We start from the raw sequence: 17232 nt of genomic DNA on the forward strand, positions 1-17232 counted from the left end.
CTATCAGCCTATTGCCATGCAAAACAGCATCTTCTCCTCCAACCATGCACCATCTCAGACTGCAGGCTAAGGAGGTCCTCCCTTCTTTCTGCCCACTTTGTCCCACGGCTACTAATGCGTGTAATTTTTGTGCGAATGAGGAACAGAGACTGTGTGCAAACACACCTCATTCAATTTGCACTATTATAGGATTTCGGTCCATATGGTGGGCGGAAGATTTGTAGCTGTGGTTCACTGAGAAATGCCAGATTGGAGGAAGCAGTGAGGGAGGGCACAGGAGTTTTTGGCACTCATTTTGAAAGAGAAAGACAAAATTAAAGAAAGAATTCATGAGAAAAGCTGCTAGACTGTTTCATAAAAAAATACCCCCCTGACTGTACCAACTGAAGTTTTAGTTCAGATCTCTGAGGTGTATCTTCGTCTGCTCTTTGTTCTCGTAAAACTTCCACACTTGATTCAAAAATGCTATCTCAGGTTCAACAGCAGAGTGAGGAGGAGGAGTGGAATATACAGCTGACATGGCTTCAGTGAAGGACTAGGGCAGCTTTATATGATTAAAATTGACTGGCACACAGTGCAGGCCTCCACACCCACCCATAACAGATATTGAAGACCCCCCAGGGAGGGCAAGCAACCAGAAGCCTCCCTCAGTGAATGAGAAAGGTTTGTAAAAAAAACACGAGGCATCCGCTACAATCAATCCACTTCCATTCAGCCCATGTATGTACGGGTATGCGTTTCCTGAGCGTATGTGTGTGTGTGTGTGTGTGCGTGCTGTCTTCATACCAGGGAAGCAGCTACCAATTTCAATTTTTGTTAGCTCCTTAAAAGCCACTCAAGTCATCCTCATCATACCTCAGACCTCCTCCTCAAGTGGCATGGAAATAAATATTTATCGCATGGCAGGAAAAAAAAGAGAAAGACGTGCAGAAAGGCAGACGAGGAAAACAGGAACAGAGAAAGAGGAAGCCAAAGACACTTGTGGTTACGATGACAACAGCTTCCCATTTGGCAGAGGACAGAAAGAGCTGGAAATGAAGCGGACAAAGGAAAAAAGACAATAAGGAAGAAGTAAAAGAGCTGCGAGAGTGGAGGAGAATAAAAATAGCGGCTAAAGACTCAAAATGAACCCAAGGTGGTGAGTGCCCATGTGAGAGTTACGCCGCTCTGCACCCCCCACATCCCTCCCACTGAATTCTGGGAAAAACAGAGTGTTTTTCTGTGTTTGGCTCGCTGAAAAAGATTTCACAACGCTGTGAGCAATTTCACAACTTGCATTCGACTTGTCTCCTCCTTCAAGCCCAAAAGAGAGCAAACATGAGAACAAATAGTTTGTTCCAAAGAGGCAATCATAATACTAACGGCTGTATAGATAGGCACCTTTCGAGGAAGGAGAGTGGTATGTATAAAAATGGTAATACTCAAGGTTATTGTGAATGTTGGGGGTTTATGGGTGAGAAATCCATTTAGGATTCAATCAGTGAGGAGCAGGCTCTTTAATACGCCACACAGGATGCACTCGAAGCTATTGGAAAAGAAATTTCTCCAGGTGGAGCGCCAACTTCCCATTGCTCTGTTAACTGGAGCACACATTGCCTTAACTGGCCAAAACCATCACCTTTAAACCCAAAGAGGCTGTGAGCCATGAGGGCATGACTGACTTGTGTGAAAACTGCTTTATGTCAGTTGTCACAGAATGAATCAGCAACTTTAATGATGACGTAATGAGAAGAGATGCTTTTAAGCTGCATTATGGGAAATGTAGGACACAGCATTTTTGACTTTCTTTTGGAAAATCCAGATATCTGGTTGCTCTTCTGCTTCACTTCTGACCATTCTGTTTTTAACAGTTCTCCAGTTCCCCAATTGTATTAAAGTGCAATGCTAAATCACAGGGGTAATGCCTTAATAGATTAGGCATTAGCAATTAAAGGAATATGGGATAATACATTTAAAAAAAAGTATTTCTTATTTGCAACCTTGTTTTATTTCCTTCACTCTAACTAATTCATGCAAACGCATAATTTAACAATAAATGCCCGGAATCAGCATTTGGCTTGATGGATTTTCATCACTGCTTCTGCCTGTCCCTTCGGGGTCTAAATCCTGTTTTATGTTAATAGACACTCTTCCTTCTTGTCTTTAATGGGGGCTTTAATAATGCAAAAGTATTCCATACAATTCTGTTAAAATCCACTGTGCAAATCATAGCCTGAGGCTTTTCTTTCCGGCACACTTCTCCTCACTCCAGGTAGTCAACCTGGAAAGGGCCTTGGCAGCTGTATTTATAATTGTGTGGTGGCTATAGATAAAACCATTATCTCCCATAACTGATCCACCACAATCCTCTCTCAATATTATATTTCCTAATTAAGGAAGTTGTTGGGGGGAGTGCAGAGCCTTTCCACGAGTACTTTCCCTGACTCGCCTTCTGCCTTTCGCAAGCATTTCACCTCCCGTTGTTTTTTTCTCTCTCGTGCTTTCCACAGACATCGGTCTCACTTTTCCTTGCCGCTCGTTTCTGTCTCTTGCTTACCAGCAGCGATCCATCTTTTTTGTGTCTGCGTCCATCTCTTGTCTTTCGCTCTCGCTTTCTCTCGGGCTCTGACTCCCATTCGTAAATCGGAAAGGGAGACACAGACGAGGTGACACAGGCAGCGGGTAAAGATAGAGCGATTTGCAGACAGGGAAAAGCAAAGTAAGAGAGAAAACCCTGAAGTTCAATTTGCAGTAATTCTGTTATCTGAGGCAGGCAGGGCTGGGTCACGGCTTCAGATACAATGGGTCCCCTTAGTCCCTGATTCCCCGTGTCCAACACTCAACCTCAGTCTTACGGCTCACTGCTGTTTGTTCCTCTCCGTGTGTGTGTGTGCTGTTGTTGTGTGTTGTGTGTTTATTAGTGTCTGCGTATGAGGATTTCGCTGGCTAGCACGGTAATCCTTCAGAGCTAAGATCCTGTCAGCAGCAAGCAAGCAGTGTGGCAGAAGTGGCAGCCATTAGCAATAACAGGACCATGCAGTCCCTTCAAAAATGAGATATCTATTTTTACTGGAGGAGTGTGCGAGGCTTAAACTCCAACCCAATTCAGGAAAATCTGGAATGGTTGGGCTGTAGCATATAATTTGCAGATGTGTTCAATTGGGGCTCACTTTCAAGCCATTACCCTTAAGGTTTTCAACAACCTTACCTGATTTTCTTACTTCAGCGGTTAAAAATCATTCTAGCCTGTCCTCACAGACAGATCTCACCCTCAACTCCTCATATATGGTTGCTTGTAAAGCAGCCCTTGGCATCACATTTCAATGCACAACTTAATCATAATTTTTCATCATCCAACACTTATGCTGTGAAACAGTATAATTTATCACGAACCACGATGCACCTATCCAAGCAGTAGACCTATCCAGAAAGCAAAAGTAAAAGGCGTGTGCAAATTAAAATTTGTTAATGAAAACAAAAGACAAAGCTTCTAAACAGGACACAAATGCCTCTTTTCCACTGGCTCTACTCAGTTTCAGTCATTTTCCATAACATTTGTGCACCACCTTGATGTGGGTGGGGTTGTTATAGCAACGCAGCCCAAAAGTCCTGTGACATCATGTGACACAAACACAACACAAAAATGGAGGACATCGATGCAATGGTGCACCTGCTGCTAAACTGATGGTAAACCTCTGCTTTTTTATTTTTATGAAGTGACATCACTCAGTGGCCAAACAGTGGCATACTGTCTGTTGACATCACATTTCCAGCTCGACTCAGCTCAGCTGGAACCCCGGCTAATACTAGAAAAACACCTGGTACCAGGTACTATCACCTACTGGAAAACCCTAAAGTTTTGGGGCAAGCACAGTTGGTGCTGGTGGAAAAGAGGTTTAAGTGCAGTCTTCTGCACTGAAACTTTGCCCACATTCTGCACTCAGTCTGCAAGGAAAGGAGGTTCATGAGTAACGAAATATGCATGTAAATCAAAATTTATAAAATAATTAAATGCAAATTATTATAACTTTCTTTATTTAAATGACCTGCATTTCTTTAGCTGCTATTTAAGCAGACACATATGTTACTCATATATGGTGTCAAAAAACAACTGTGAAATCTTAAGATATCAAACTTTAAACAAAAAAATGAGCCACAATTAAGTATTTCAACTCCAAGAGCAACAGCTCTCACACATCCCAGAGTGCACCTCGATAGCGTCGGCAAATTCTGCTTAGTTTATTACACACACTCATAATGAAGACTGTTTCATCCTTCATTAAGCTAGGAAACCCACACAAAGGTGCGACCTTCAATTACTTCCCTCCGCATTCAAATTAACAAATTAATAAGAGCGAGAGGAAGAGAATTACGGAGACCTGCGCTGAACAAACAGGCAATGAGAGGTAAGTTTGCAAAAGGACAAAATTACACACAAATCAGTTTAATGCTTTAATACTTACTGCAGGCTTTAATGAGGCCTGGATAAAACCACTTATATATTAACCATCAGGTCATAACCGCGAGAAAGGCAACACTGTTAAGCAAACAAATTAATGATTAATGTGTATGCAATGAGATTTTAAAAATGTATCACTTGTGATGGATGCTGCCTTTTCAAATTTTCTTTTTTCTTTTTTTTTATATATGCACATCTGCATTTTAAGATACAATGCAGGGACCGCCTTGCCATCACAGCCACACACAAAATATCCCCACTGAGTTTTAAACAAGAGGGGGAAGGAGGCTGTCGTAGGCTCGAGAGGAGCCTGGGGGTAAAGAACAGATATCGTCCACTGGGTTCAACTGGTCAGAGCAATGTATTGGAAAAACAGCCCACTGTGGAGAGGGGATTATTGAAAGCTTCTCAGGCAGGACTGTTTTAAATGGGAAAGGGAGTAGTGGTGTTTGCATGTGTGTGCATCCCTGTGCACGAGTCAGGGACAAGCATGAGCGCGGCTGCTGATGACACCTCCATGAATGAGTAAATCTGCCGCTCTCGCCTCCTCACACCGCTGCTACTATAGTTTTACTAGGAAGCGGAGGGCTAACAGCTGCTGCTCTTCTCCCTCAAACACACACACACACACAGACGTGGTGAGGGAGGCTGAAAACAGTGAAAATGAGCGTGTGCAAGCTGTGACGGTGAACATTAATGGGGACAGCAGCTGTGGAATTAATGCGGCACATCTGGGAGGACAGAGCGGAGAGGAGACAGCAGCTCTGAGAGGGAGCGATGAGGAACAGATACAAGTGGGCAGAGAGGAGACAGAAGGAAGGAGGAAGTATGTTTGACTTGACTTTCAATAAGCCTCTCCCATTGGTCTCACTCGATGTGCCGCTATTGTGTTCCGGCATCTGGCTGAAGCAATAGATTTTTAAGGACTTTGTGTCCTTGAATCACCTGTTAAAACATTTTTCTCTCAGACTTTTATTCATCTTTGGGGAAAAAAAGTGCCTGACACTTAAACACCATCCTGTTATAACCCGCCTTGACCCTTTTCATATTCAGAAAGCACAATAGTGCTAATACATTTATACAGCCTACAACAAGTGGCACTAAGTATAATAAGCTGAGTGTAATAGCCTTGACAATATTGCTCTACCTGTGGAGCGATCTTGCAGTGGGGTGCACTGCCGCAGGTAATGGGCCGTTATGAGAGGAGGGGAGTTTTCAGCGGGGGGAAAGTTGTTCTTCTCCAAAAATAATTACTCCTGGAACTCTAAGTAAAGGGGTGAAGTTTAGATGGGATTAAACAGGTAGAAGAGATTTATAACTGATGTCTCCTTCTACAAAAGCACAGATTCAAGGCAAGGCCAAGCACCATCTTGGGAGCTCCATCAGACAAGCAGCCAGAGGGCCAACCTAAAATAATCTTCTTAGACTCCTACCTCTCCGCCTCACTACTTCTCGTCTTGCTTCCTTAACACCTTCACCGAGGGCCCTAAAATGTGAGACCGAGCGGTCTCATCCTGCCTCGAGCACATAAATCCTTGGTGAGAGATTTTTGTTGAAGTTTAAAGACACGGATGCAAGCAGGCAGCTAGCCTTCAACAACTCACTAGGCAGAAGAAGGAGGGAGACAGAAGTCTGTGTGTGTGTCTACATGGCTACAGGATAGGAAGAACTCTGTAATGAGCCATCACAGTCATGGGGATCCAGTTCACCTCTGTAGCTCAGAATACCAGGTGCCAGAGAGAGAGACAGAATAAGACAAGGGAACTGTGGCGAGGAGAGACAAGCCATAAAAGACACTGCTCCATTTAAAACAAACATACGGTCTTCTGCTGTTCCTCGGCACCACGATGAACAAATAACCCTTTCTGGTGGACACCTGCTGCTCTCATCGTGTTTTCAACAGGTAAAGAAAACCTTACATGCATACAGGAAATGCATCCATGTAAGCGTGTTTTTTGTTGAAATCCTGTTTTAGGATGATTTCAACAATGTTTGGTGATGTTTGAGTGCAGTGTTTGAAATCAGATAGTTTTACATAATCTCTGAAAAAAATATAATACTGGCACGTGAGGAGGCTACCAATGTTCTCGCTGCGTAACATTATGCTGATCAAAGGGCTGACTTTCCCAAAAACCTAAGGGTATGTCTTTAACACAGGAAGAGAGCAGAAGAGATGGAAGAGCTGAAGAAACGCTGACACTCTCCCTATTTCCTGTTAGGGAGAAATATTGACATTAACTATCAAGTAAGTTATGCCCCATCTGCAAGGCACACTTAAAGCTGAGATGAAGATGTAGGCCAGTGAACCTTACTAATAATCTTAGAGTTTTGCTTTAATTAGCTGATTAACTGTCTGTCCTGCGAAGGCTGACGGGGGGCTACTGTGAAGGAGAGCAGTAAAACTGATCTCCACCCTTCACAGAGAGAGTGGAGGACGGAAGCAAGAACTCGCCCTCATCTTCTGCTCTCTTTCCCTCAGATATATTGCACCATCAATCCCCCGCAGCGGAAGCCACACTAGGAAGATGAATAAATTAATCTGGAATAAATGGCCTCCCGTTTGACAGATAATCACAGATTAAGTCGGGTCAGCTTGGAGTGATGGCTCGAGCTGAGCTGTTGGGCTGTGCAGGTGGAGAGTGTCGACAGTGGCTGGTGGTGGGGGTCAGCCACATTAACCCATGGCTGGCGGAGGAGGCCATCCAGAGTCAGACGAGATGAAAACCGCCGCTCTTAGTTGATTTAGGCAGACCTCCAGGCTCATCCCTGCGGTGCGATTCACCCCGCGGCAGGCAGCAGCTAATGATATCACTAATGAGAGGTTCATGAACAGGTCAGCCGTTCGGACCTGGCCAGGTTCAATTTTGCAAGAGTTTGATTTTTTTTTCCACTGGCATCAAAAAGCCTGCTTGAGTTGGAAGACTTATTTTTAAGGTGAAAATTTGAATTAGGTTTAGCTTAAGGGATTGGCACTTATTTGTAATAATTAAAATTTAGGCTGAGACAGAGCTTCCCAAAGTGTGGGGCCTGCCCCCTAGGGGGGGGCACAGAACCATTGCAGGGGGGGAGCGGTATGAAAAGGGAAAAACAAAACAAACGCTTGGACACTGCTAGCACGGGCTCCCACACAAACGCAAAGCAGGAGATGAAGCATAGCTGAATATGTTTCCAAACCAACTTCATTCTAAGCCAAAGACTAGAAAATATGGTGAAGCATATCTGCCCTTTGGTTTCACCTGCACAAGTGCCGAGGTAGGTCTCCCCTGCAGAATTGGTTTTCCCTTCGTCGGGAGCAGCGCTGGGCTGTTCAAATCACGGACAAATAGTATCCCACATTCTTGATTTTTAGTTCACAAACACTTGTTGTAATGACTAACTACTCCTGACATTTTGTTAGCTCTTTATACAGTAAAGTTACAGCGGGATAAAAATAATATCAGGCTGATCCTGCCACGATTTGTTTCCCCAGTTCAAATCACGAACAAACAGTATCCCACAGCTGTTTATGTTTTTAAACCCATTTTGCACAGAGAGGCATTTTTTGAAAAATGTATTGATAGCAATGTTGAATATTATTACACAGGAAAAAAACAACTACACGTAAAATAATCACATCATGACGCCTCTGCCTTTCTAAATCGAGGGACAGTAACTGTGTGTATATATGTAAGCATGTGAAACCTGAAGACAGTCAGATTAACAGTAACAGTATTTTGTCTCTATCTGCCATTCTGCAATTCATCTCATGTAAACAATAACGTGGCGCACAGCGTGACGTGAAAAAATGCACATACCTTTGACGTTGCGTGACGAACTCTGTATTCCTCGTCCACACGTAAATGCAAAAAAGGAGTTTTCAAAAATCTCCATTTTCGGTGATTCGAAACGTCGTTTACGTGTGGACGAAACAGCTGCGTTTTCAAAAATACCCGTGTAGGTGCGGACGTAGCGTAAAAGAGTTAGTAGTTTATTTTCTTACTACCTGAAATTTATTGCAGATTACTTGTATTTGCTTAATTGTTTACTAAATGTTTGAGGTGTGAAATAAACCGCAATGGAGCAAAATATGGGTGTGTGTGGTTGGAGGATGTGTTTGTGCGTGCGTGCGCGCGCATGGGGGGGGGGCCAACATTTTTCTTGTACAACAAAGGGGGGCCTAGCAAAAAAAGTTTGGGAACCACTGGGCTAAGAGGTTTGGGAATGTGTAATCTGCAAACACTCTAACTCTTAATAACCGTCAGTCAGCAGCCTGTTCTACATCTAGTCATGGTCGAAAAATAAAAAATACTTCCAGAACCTCAGCTTGAGGTACATGTTGAGTTTCGTCTGGATGTCTTTGTTAGAGTCTCAGATAATACTGGTCTGAGTATGTGCAGAAGGCGTTGTGCGGCCAGCTGTTCACAACTAGCAACCAAATCAGTTGTAAATGTCATCACACTATAATGATGATATCGTATGTACAATACGTCTGTTTGCATGATCCCCATCTCCTCCAAGACGACTGGACCAATCTTGATTAAACTTTGCAGCAACATTGCTTAGGACACTGTGAGTGCCAACAACCAGAGATGGACAGTAATGCGCGTTACTGTAATTCGATTACTTTTTTCATGTGACGAGTAGTGTAAGGGATTACTATTGCAAAAAAGGTAATTAGATTACTGTTACTTTCCCGTAAGCATGCCACGTTACTGCGTTACTAAAACCGTGACTTTTTTGCGAGAGTGTCTCATGACAATGAGGTAAGCGAGTGCGACGTTCGTGGCAACAGCTGTGTGCAGATCAACAATGGATAATATAACGAGTGCGGGAGAGAGTATGACCGTGCAGCGTTTAAAGCGTGGAAATACTGACCTTACTTTGAGTTTGATTCCGTAAAAAGTGACAAAAACATTAGTGTCCACTGCTCACTGGGAAGAAAATTTATTTTTACAGCGAAAAAAACCCCTAAACTTCAGAGCAAGCACCGAGTACGCTGCCACGGAAATGTGAAATTCACAGAGAAACTCCCAGATCCTTCCACTGACCGCTGCGACACACCTGCACCCAGTGCTTTAAGTGGCCCAAAAGAGGTGCCGGTACTCTATTTTTTTTCCGCCTCCCCTGAGGTAACAACAACTATATTGAATGGGTTTTATATACAACAGTCAACAGACAACCTTATACAAAATAATAAATCATTTTATTAGTTTGTGGATTTGCTTGAGCTAGAAAGAGCTACTGAACATAAATAAAATGTGCACAAGGTTATTGAAAAAATACCCTTAGAAAGAGCTACTAGAAAGAGCTACTGAACATAAATAAAATGTGCAAAAAGGTATTGAAAATTTTTTTTAACAAAATGTACATAAAATAAATTATAAACTAATTTGTATTTTGCTCTCTCTTGAGTCACTGCTGCTATCAGCAGCAGCACTTGTAAAGTTTTTTTTTTTACACAAAATGTATATAAAATAAATTATAAAATAATTTGTATTTTGCTCTCTCTCTTGAGTCCCTGCTGGTATCAGCAGCAGCACTTGTAAAGTGTACCTGCAGAGCTTGGTAGTTCTCCCATACTGCTTTCACTGTTCTCTCACTTGAAGCAACCCAACGCACTGATAAAACACGGCCTATCACAAGGAGACGTTGTCCAACATTGTGAGCACTCTCGGTTAACTCCCTTTGGTTTTTTGGTGATGCATGGTAGAGGGAGTAAAGCTGATCTAAGAATATTTTAAAGTGGTTGATTCCTCCTACCTCCTTCAAAACATCACAAACTGCCAGTTCCAGTCTGTGATTGGAACAATGCCAGACAAACAGGTAAGGGAATTTGGAACAAAGCTGCGCAGAAACTCCTGCTTTCCTCCCAAGCATCACTGAGGCTCCATCACAAGCAAATGCCAACAAATGTTCCTGTAGGTAGTGAGGGTCAAAGCCATTATTATGAAGACATCCTAACAGTGCTTCAGTGATGTCCTTTGCTGTGGTCCCCTGCAGCTCAATCAGTTCAAAAAATATTGTGTCTGGATTTTCACTGGAAATAGCTGACCGCAGGCACACGACAAGCACAGACTTTCCACTTATTGTAGTGGATTCATCAATGAGCACACACAATTTTCTTTCATTCATCACTATGTCATTGACTACCTTCTTTTTCATTTCAGCTGCAATGTGATCCAGTATATTTGCACATGAGTTATTAGAGTGCAAAACTCTGCCCATCTTGACACCATTTAAGACTTGCAACTGGACATCTATTGGCATGTCTGTAAAGGGACGCCCATGCTTGCCAATCTTATAAGCTGTTCTAAACACATTGCAAGTTGAAGCGTAGTCAGCCTTTCTCATATCTTCAATGTGTTTTTGCATTTTATTTTGTGTTGCCTTCTCTTTTATTTCAACTGCTTTCTTGTGATAAATTGAGTCTCTGTGCTCTTTTATTTTCTTTCGTAGTGAGTTTTGTTGTGCAGCCTTGTCCCTTCCAAAAGACGAGATTAAGCACCCACTCCACTCCTGCGACACTCTCTGCCCTTGCTGCATGTCCACGCGAGCACAAACTTGACTACACACACTACAACCCAACTTTTGATTTCTGCTGATCAGCCACTTGTAATTTGTGGAGAAATACTGGACTTGTGCTTGGGACCAACATTCTGGCCACTCATGCTCGCTAACGCGGCTGTTGTCATCGGTAGAAATGGTGTCATTCTCGTCCTCGTCGTCGCAAAAAGTGCCGTCGTCCGCGGCTGCGGCACTAGTGCAGCTTTCATTAGCTTGCGTCTGACCTGCAGCGATATCATTCTGGCTTGGTGGGGTGTCAGCCAGCGAGTCCTCTGATTCTGACCTTGTTCTTTTACTACTCAGAGTCTGAAGCCAGGAGAGCATATTAAGTGTTCATTGTTTTTGTATTTTAACCGATATATATATATAGATATATTTAGAAGTGGCGGTACTGAGTACCGGCGCGTACCGGCCCACTTAAAGCACTGCCTGCACCAGAGCAAACCTCCGCCTGCCCCACTCCTGCTATACAGGTGAAAATAGAGCAACAGGACCACTGAGTCTTTGATTTTATTTATTTTCTGCTGTGTTTTACGTGCATCTATTTGAAAGAGTGAGTGTAAACACAAAAAACTATTTTATTTTATATGCTGGAATGTGCAGAAAATAGGTTTAAATGTTAAACAAATTTCTTCCAGTCAGAGAATGTTGCATATAATTAAGTTTTTGCTTGATGCATAAAGTTAAAAGATTAAAACTAATAAAACAAGTTTAAAAAAGAGACTTTTTCATTTGATTACATTTTGTATGATGGATTATGTAGAAAAAGTAGAATTGGGCTGAAAGATCTATTTCTTTATCACCTATTCAGGTTGTAAATCATGTTTTTAAAAAGTAACTAAGTAACTAATTACTTTTGAAAATAAGTAATCAGTAAAGTAACGGGATTAATTTTTGGGGAGAAGTAATCAGTAATTAGTTACTGATTACTTTTTTCAAGTAACTTGACCAACACTGCCAACAACTATATGGCGTTTACAAATCTTTTATAACATAATTGTATATACATGTACATTTGAAAGAGATTGTCACAGTGTATCATATCATAGCATCTTAAAATGATTATTGTAGTGTATGTAAACTTTTGGTCGATTATTTCTTTGTTGTAAAAATGCTTCTTGACGATAAATCTCATACCACTGAAAAACCTGCTTATTTCCCTTTAAATGTTGACACATTTGGAAGGAAAATGCATTTGTGGCTTGAGCAGCAGAGGTGAGTGTGCAGTATGTGCCCATGAATACTTGCCAAATCTGGCCTGCGAAGACAAGCTTTGAACAGGAAGCTCATGTCAGGGTTTCAAGCATGTTTGCCTGGTAGTGTCAATCGCACAATCAATGGGCCTCATTCACAAATACTGCCTGCGCACACCAGCCTATTTTGTTCTTACCACAGTGAAAGTTCGTGAATCAGAATCGATCTAAACACACAAGAGTGTCTGAGGAGAAAGCCAGAAAAACCCACTTTCCAAAGTGGTTCAGCTAGAGTGATGACAGTTTACAAAAAAGAGGCCTGGGCTGAAGTAATAGAGGCTCTGAACATCATTTCCCCAAAGACACTCACTGAGACTCAAATAAAAAACAAAAAACAAGAAAAGTTTGGACATTAAAGTAGAGGGAAATATAAAAGAGAGTAGACTATAAGAAGAAAACAGGTATAGGACATGGAGCAAGTGATCTGTTAGCCTGAGATCAGATGTTCACTGCAATAACAAAATCCAGATTCATGGATAACACCAAGAAATGACACTAAAATAATGACATCCAGCAATGATAGAAGTCTTTTTTAATGAAAGATAAGGTACTTTAAGATAAGATTAGAAAGTAATAGTGTCATACATTTAAAGTAAAAGTGATTTTAAGTGATTGAGTCACATTAATTAAAGCCTAGTTAAAAACGTTTTTAATTAATTGTAATTAAATAAAAAATTGGCATTTGTCTTGGCTTTTGGTGTTTTAGAAGACTAAATGATCAACAGGAAATTATTGTTATTATTAATATTATTATATTAATATTTTTTGTACTAGTAGCAGTAGTATGACCATCAGTATCCAGTGTAAAAATGAGCATTTTAATTTTGTAAGACAGCAGAGTGCAAACAAATTCAGATTTTAAAATATTGATCAATTGCAGATTTGCTCACTCGGACACACTGAATGAGACACTCCCGACACACAGAGTGGAGCAGGCAGCAGTCACTCAGCGACTTTTAGTAAAAATCTGAAGATTGCTCATCCAAAAGACGTCAAACTCAGCAATGCAACTACTCTAGTCCCCAGAAATAGACCCACCAGGTTTAGAGCATCAGATGTCAAATAGAACAACAGAAAGTCAAGTGGAGGGAAAGAAAGAGAAAACCAGACCGATGCAGCTCTAAACAACAACCACCCACAATCCCCCACCTGAAAAACACAAACATTTGCTTTCCTTTTCTTCAACACAGCAGGAATCTCAGTAGTTGTGCGATCGTGGTTCAGGGGGTTGGGAAGCTCATCTTGTAACCGGAAGATTGCCGGTTCAATCCTCAGCTCTGTCTGTCCTGGTCGTTGTGTCCTTGGGCAAGACACTTCACCGTACCGCCTACTGGTGTTGGCCAGAGGGGCCGATGGCGCGATATGGTAGCCTTGCTTTTGTCAGTCTGCCCCAGCTGTGGCTACAACTGTAGCTGCCTCTACCAGTGTGTGAATGAATAGTGGAATTGTAAACCGCTTTGAGTGTCTAGAAAAGCGCTATATAAATGCAATCCATTATCATTATTAGTTATACATACTTGTATTATCAGTACTAATAAAATACAAAAGTAATACTGCCACAACTGTGCAATTTCATTTAAAAAAGACATGTTTGTGTGAAATCTTGAGAGCTTTTCCATGTGCATTGCTTCAGTATCACGCTTCACGTCACCTTCACCAAAGACCAAAACGATCTCCAACATCCAGTGGTGCCCCTGTCTGATTTTCTGCTGAGCAAAACACAATTATGGTGAGCAGAGAGATTCGTCATGTTGATTTATCCCACACCTCACATAATGAAATTTCCTCACATTCCCTTTTGAGCAAGTTAGCTGAAGGGGAGGGGAAAAAAATGAGAAATTGAAGATGGGGCGACCCCTTGCACCCTCTATTCCTCTATTTAGATGAATGAATCGTACCTCTGTCCCTTTCATTTTTCTCAATTAAGCATTTGCCATTTGGAATGCTTCCCAGCTTCATGATCATTAAAACCTTTGCATGTCAGAGGAGAAGGCTGAAGAAAGGGGGGGTGGCACGTTTAATTTAATTTCACAGCCGTCAACGCTACCTGCCCTCATCGACAGACACGAGTGAATGCGAGGGAGGGGTGGTTAAAACACGGAGAGATAAATGGCAATAAACACAGCATCTATCTGAGGGCGGCTGCCAACATGAAAAACACTTAAATAAGTGCTGCTTTGTCTGTTTTCTTACATAATACATACATTACAAAGCAAAGTTTCACAACACTTAAAAATCTCCCTTTTTGTGATGTAAATTTGCTTCAGTTCAAACTGAAACACTGTAAAACAGGGAAATCTGGAATTCCCACAGAGAAAGAGGGAAAAGAGCAGTGAGCCCACCCAGAATAGAGTCTACAGTTTCTTTATCTTCCTCCTGATGCTGCATTGACCACTGCATAAACCCCTGACCCAGCGTGCTTCAGCAGTTAATGTGATATATTCATGTGTCGATAGCAGGAATGCAGGGGAGAAAATCAATGCTGATATAATACACTCACATTAACATGGGACAGAGGCAAGGCCACAGAGGAAACTTCCCTCCTCTAGAAAAAGTCACGTGCGCTCAGAACAAGTGCGTATAAAGAGAGAAAACGACAACACACGGTAACAGCTGTGCTCTTTTGTTTATTCCTTAAAAAAAATCCAATACGAGGAGTCAAAAACTGATCTGGATAATTCATAAACAGAAGTAGTGACAAGATGTATTTTCTTTAAAGCCGCAAGTCAGACAGACAGCTGGAACAGTGGCTTTCAAATCCCTAAAGGTTTCATTTAGAGGCAAATGCTAATTCTTATCGACCCGCCAGTCAAGTTGGCAAATAAGTGATGGCGGTCCGTCCCCGCTGCCTTCCCAATACCGTCGCAATCAGAGGAGGAGGCAGAAAGGAGAAACACCTCTGGTTTAATCACATTCGTGGTTTCTCTACCTCAGTGATTTGCACACCAGGGACCTCCGAGGGGGGTTCCACAATTAAAGCTTACAATGATCTCTCTTTGCATCCACAGGCAAAAAGGATCAACACAGTGATCTCAGTTTATTCCTAGTCGGGCACAAATATCAACCAAACCATCAACAAGTGTGAAGATGAAAGAAGTAAAGTCATAATGAATCATTGTTTCCATGTTCCATGTGGGAAACGTTGAGCTGTTTCAGTGGATGGAGGGGTGATTTGTGACAAAACAGGGTGAAAGGGGAAGTTTACAAGACCTAGGTCAGGGGTCAGCAACCTTTAACACCCAAAGAGCCATTTGGACCCAGTTTCCACGCAAAAGAAAACACTGGGAGCCGCAAATACTTTTTGACATCTAAAATGAAGATGACACTGTATATATTGTTTTTTTTACCTTTATGCTTTGTGTGAACAACTAAAGTGTGTTGCTTATGAAATCCATGAAGTGCTACAGAGAAAATTACATTTTATTTATGTAATGAACACATTTTGAACTCTTAAAGAATTATAACAAAAAGGAAAGACACCCAGCTGAACTAAAATGATCCATGTAGCAAAGAAAAACTGTTGTGAGCCGCCACCCTTATATCGCCTTTGGGCTTTTGGAGCATAGCAGAGCCTTGACCTGAATTTTAAAAAATAATTGGAAAAAAGCACTATGCTACTAAAAAACTGAAAAATAAATATTTGCAAAATTCTGCATAAATATTTATTTATTTACTTATATTTATTTTACATGGTAAATGTGTGTGGCGGGGCTTGGTCTGCAGTGCCGCTGCAGGGGAGGCGGACACACCTGAGCTGCACCCGCAATCACGCCTCGCCGCCTTAAAGTCTGTGCTCTCTTTGCTGTTGTGTTGGTATGTGTCGGGCTGTGAGCTGAAAAGCTACAGCCGACTGTATGTGTACAGCAACCGTGTGTGAAAAGTGGTCAATAAAGAGATGCCAAAAAGCATGTTCATGAAAACATCGTCGGGTCTGCCGTGATATGTTTACAATGGAACTTCTGCTCCTGAACCTCTGCGCACAGTGAAGTCGCTTTCATCTTTACGCAGGACTGTAAGCTGTCATCTGTGAGGCGTGAGCAGTGTTTGTTTTTAACATAGTTCGCGGTTGAGCTGCTGACATAATGTGGATCCGAAGATCCATAATTGGCCTACCTGGGGTTGAAAGTCTCGGTAAATGCCGGTGTTTCGGCAGGTATCCCGGCTTCCGCGAGTGTGACGCTTATTTTGAGCGACGAAAAATAATAAAATATAATTTTATTTTTATATTTCAATATCACAATAATCTTCCAATTTAGAACTACAAGTTTAAAAAGAACTAATACAAAAAATACACTTCAGGTAAATACTTGTAATTTATTTTCCCAAACCACGCGGAGCTGCAGTATAAGGACTGAAGAGCCGCATGCGGCTCCGGAGCCACTGGTTGCCGACCCCTGACCTAGGTAGAGAGACCTGGACCAGGTTTGGAGATTGCATGGCTGACAAAAAGACAGGGAGTGGTCCTGGAGTGACCGGAATGGACAGGATTAGAAGTGTTTATCTCAGAGACAAGTTTGAGACATTTGTGGAGAGGATGGAGGGAGGAAATGTTGGACAAAGGATGTTGAATATGGAGCTGCCAGGCAGGGGCTAAAGAGGAAAACCAGACAGGAGGCTGATGGATGGAGTGAAGGAGGAAATGCAGACAGTTGATGTGACAGAGGAACGTGGTAGGGACACACACAGATTTGCTGCTGCAACCCCTGAAGGGAGCGTCTGAACGAAGAAGAATATAAATATGGAGTCTGACCTGGTTGTGGTGCTCAAGACAATGTGTCCTCCCTCCTTCACACTCTACACAGGCAGCATCCTCGCCAAACAAAATGAGCATGTAGAAGTGAACTGGATTATCGTGATTTGTGCTTCCTGTGAGAGAAGGCAACTTGAGGCAACGTGACTCTATATGATTATTTGACCATATCTCATGTGAAACAGCTGAGGTATTTTCCAAAGAACATAAATGTTGGCTGAAGGTTGATAACTTTTCATTTCTGCTTT

The 17232-nt window shown here is 42.0% G+C and overlaps 2 protein-coding genes across 2 annotated transcripts in view; both read right to left on the reverse strand.

Annotated features, from left to right (window-relative positions):
- LOC146378813 (E3 SUMO-protein ligase KIAA1586-like) overlaps window positions 1–11328 on the reverse strand; it is a 30772-nt gene extending 19444 nt beyond the window's left edge. The window contains exon 1 of the mRNA XM_084941613.1: window positions 9920–11328. Within this exon, the coding sequence (XP_084797739.1) occupies window positions 9920–11305 (1386 nt within the window). The 5' untranslated portion in view covers window positions 11306–11328. The remainder of the gene's footprint in view (window positions 1–9919) is intronic.
- lhfpl7 (LHFPL tetraspan subfamily member 7) overlaps window positions 1–17232 on the reverse strand; it is a 124776-nt gene that overhangs the window by 35852 nt on the left and 71692 nt on the right. The gene's annotated exons all lie outside the window — the stretch shown is intronic.

Source organism: Perissodus microlepis, chromosome 10, assembly GCF_051167445.1.
Source record: "Perissodus microlepis isolate ML-2025 ecotype Zambia chromosome 10, ASM5116744v1, whole genome shotgun sequence".
In the NCBI taxonomy this organism is placed as follows: Eukaryota; Metazoa; Chordata; class Actinopteri; order Cichliformes; family Cichlidae; genus Perissodus; species Perissodus microlepis.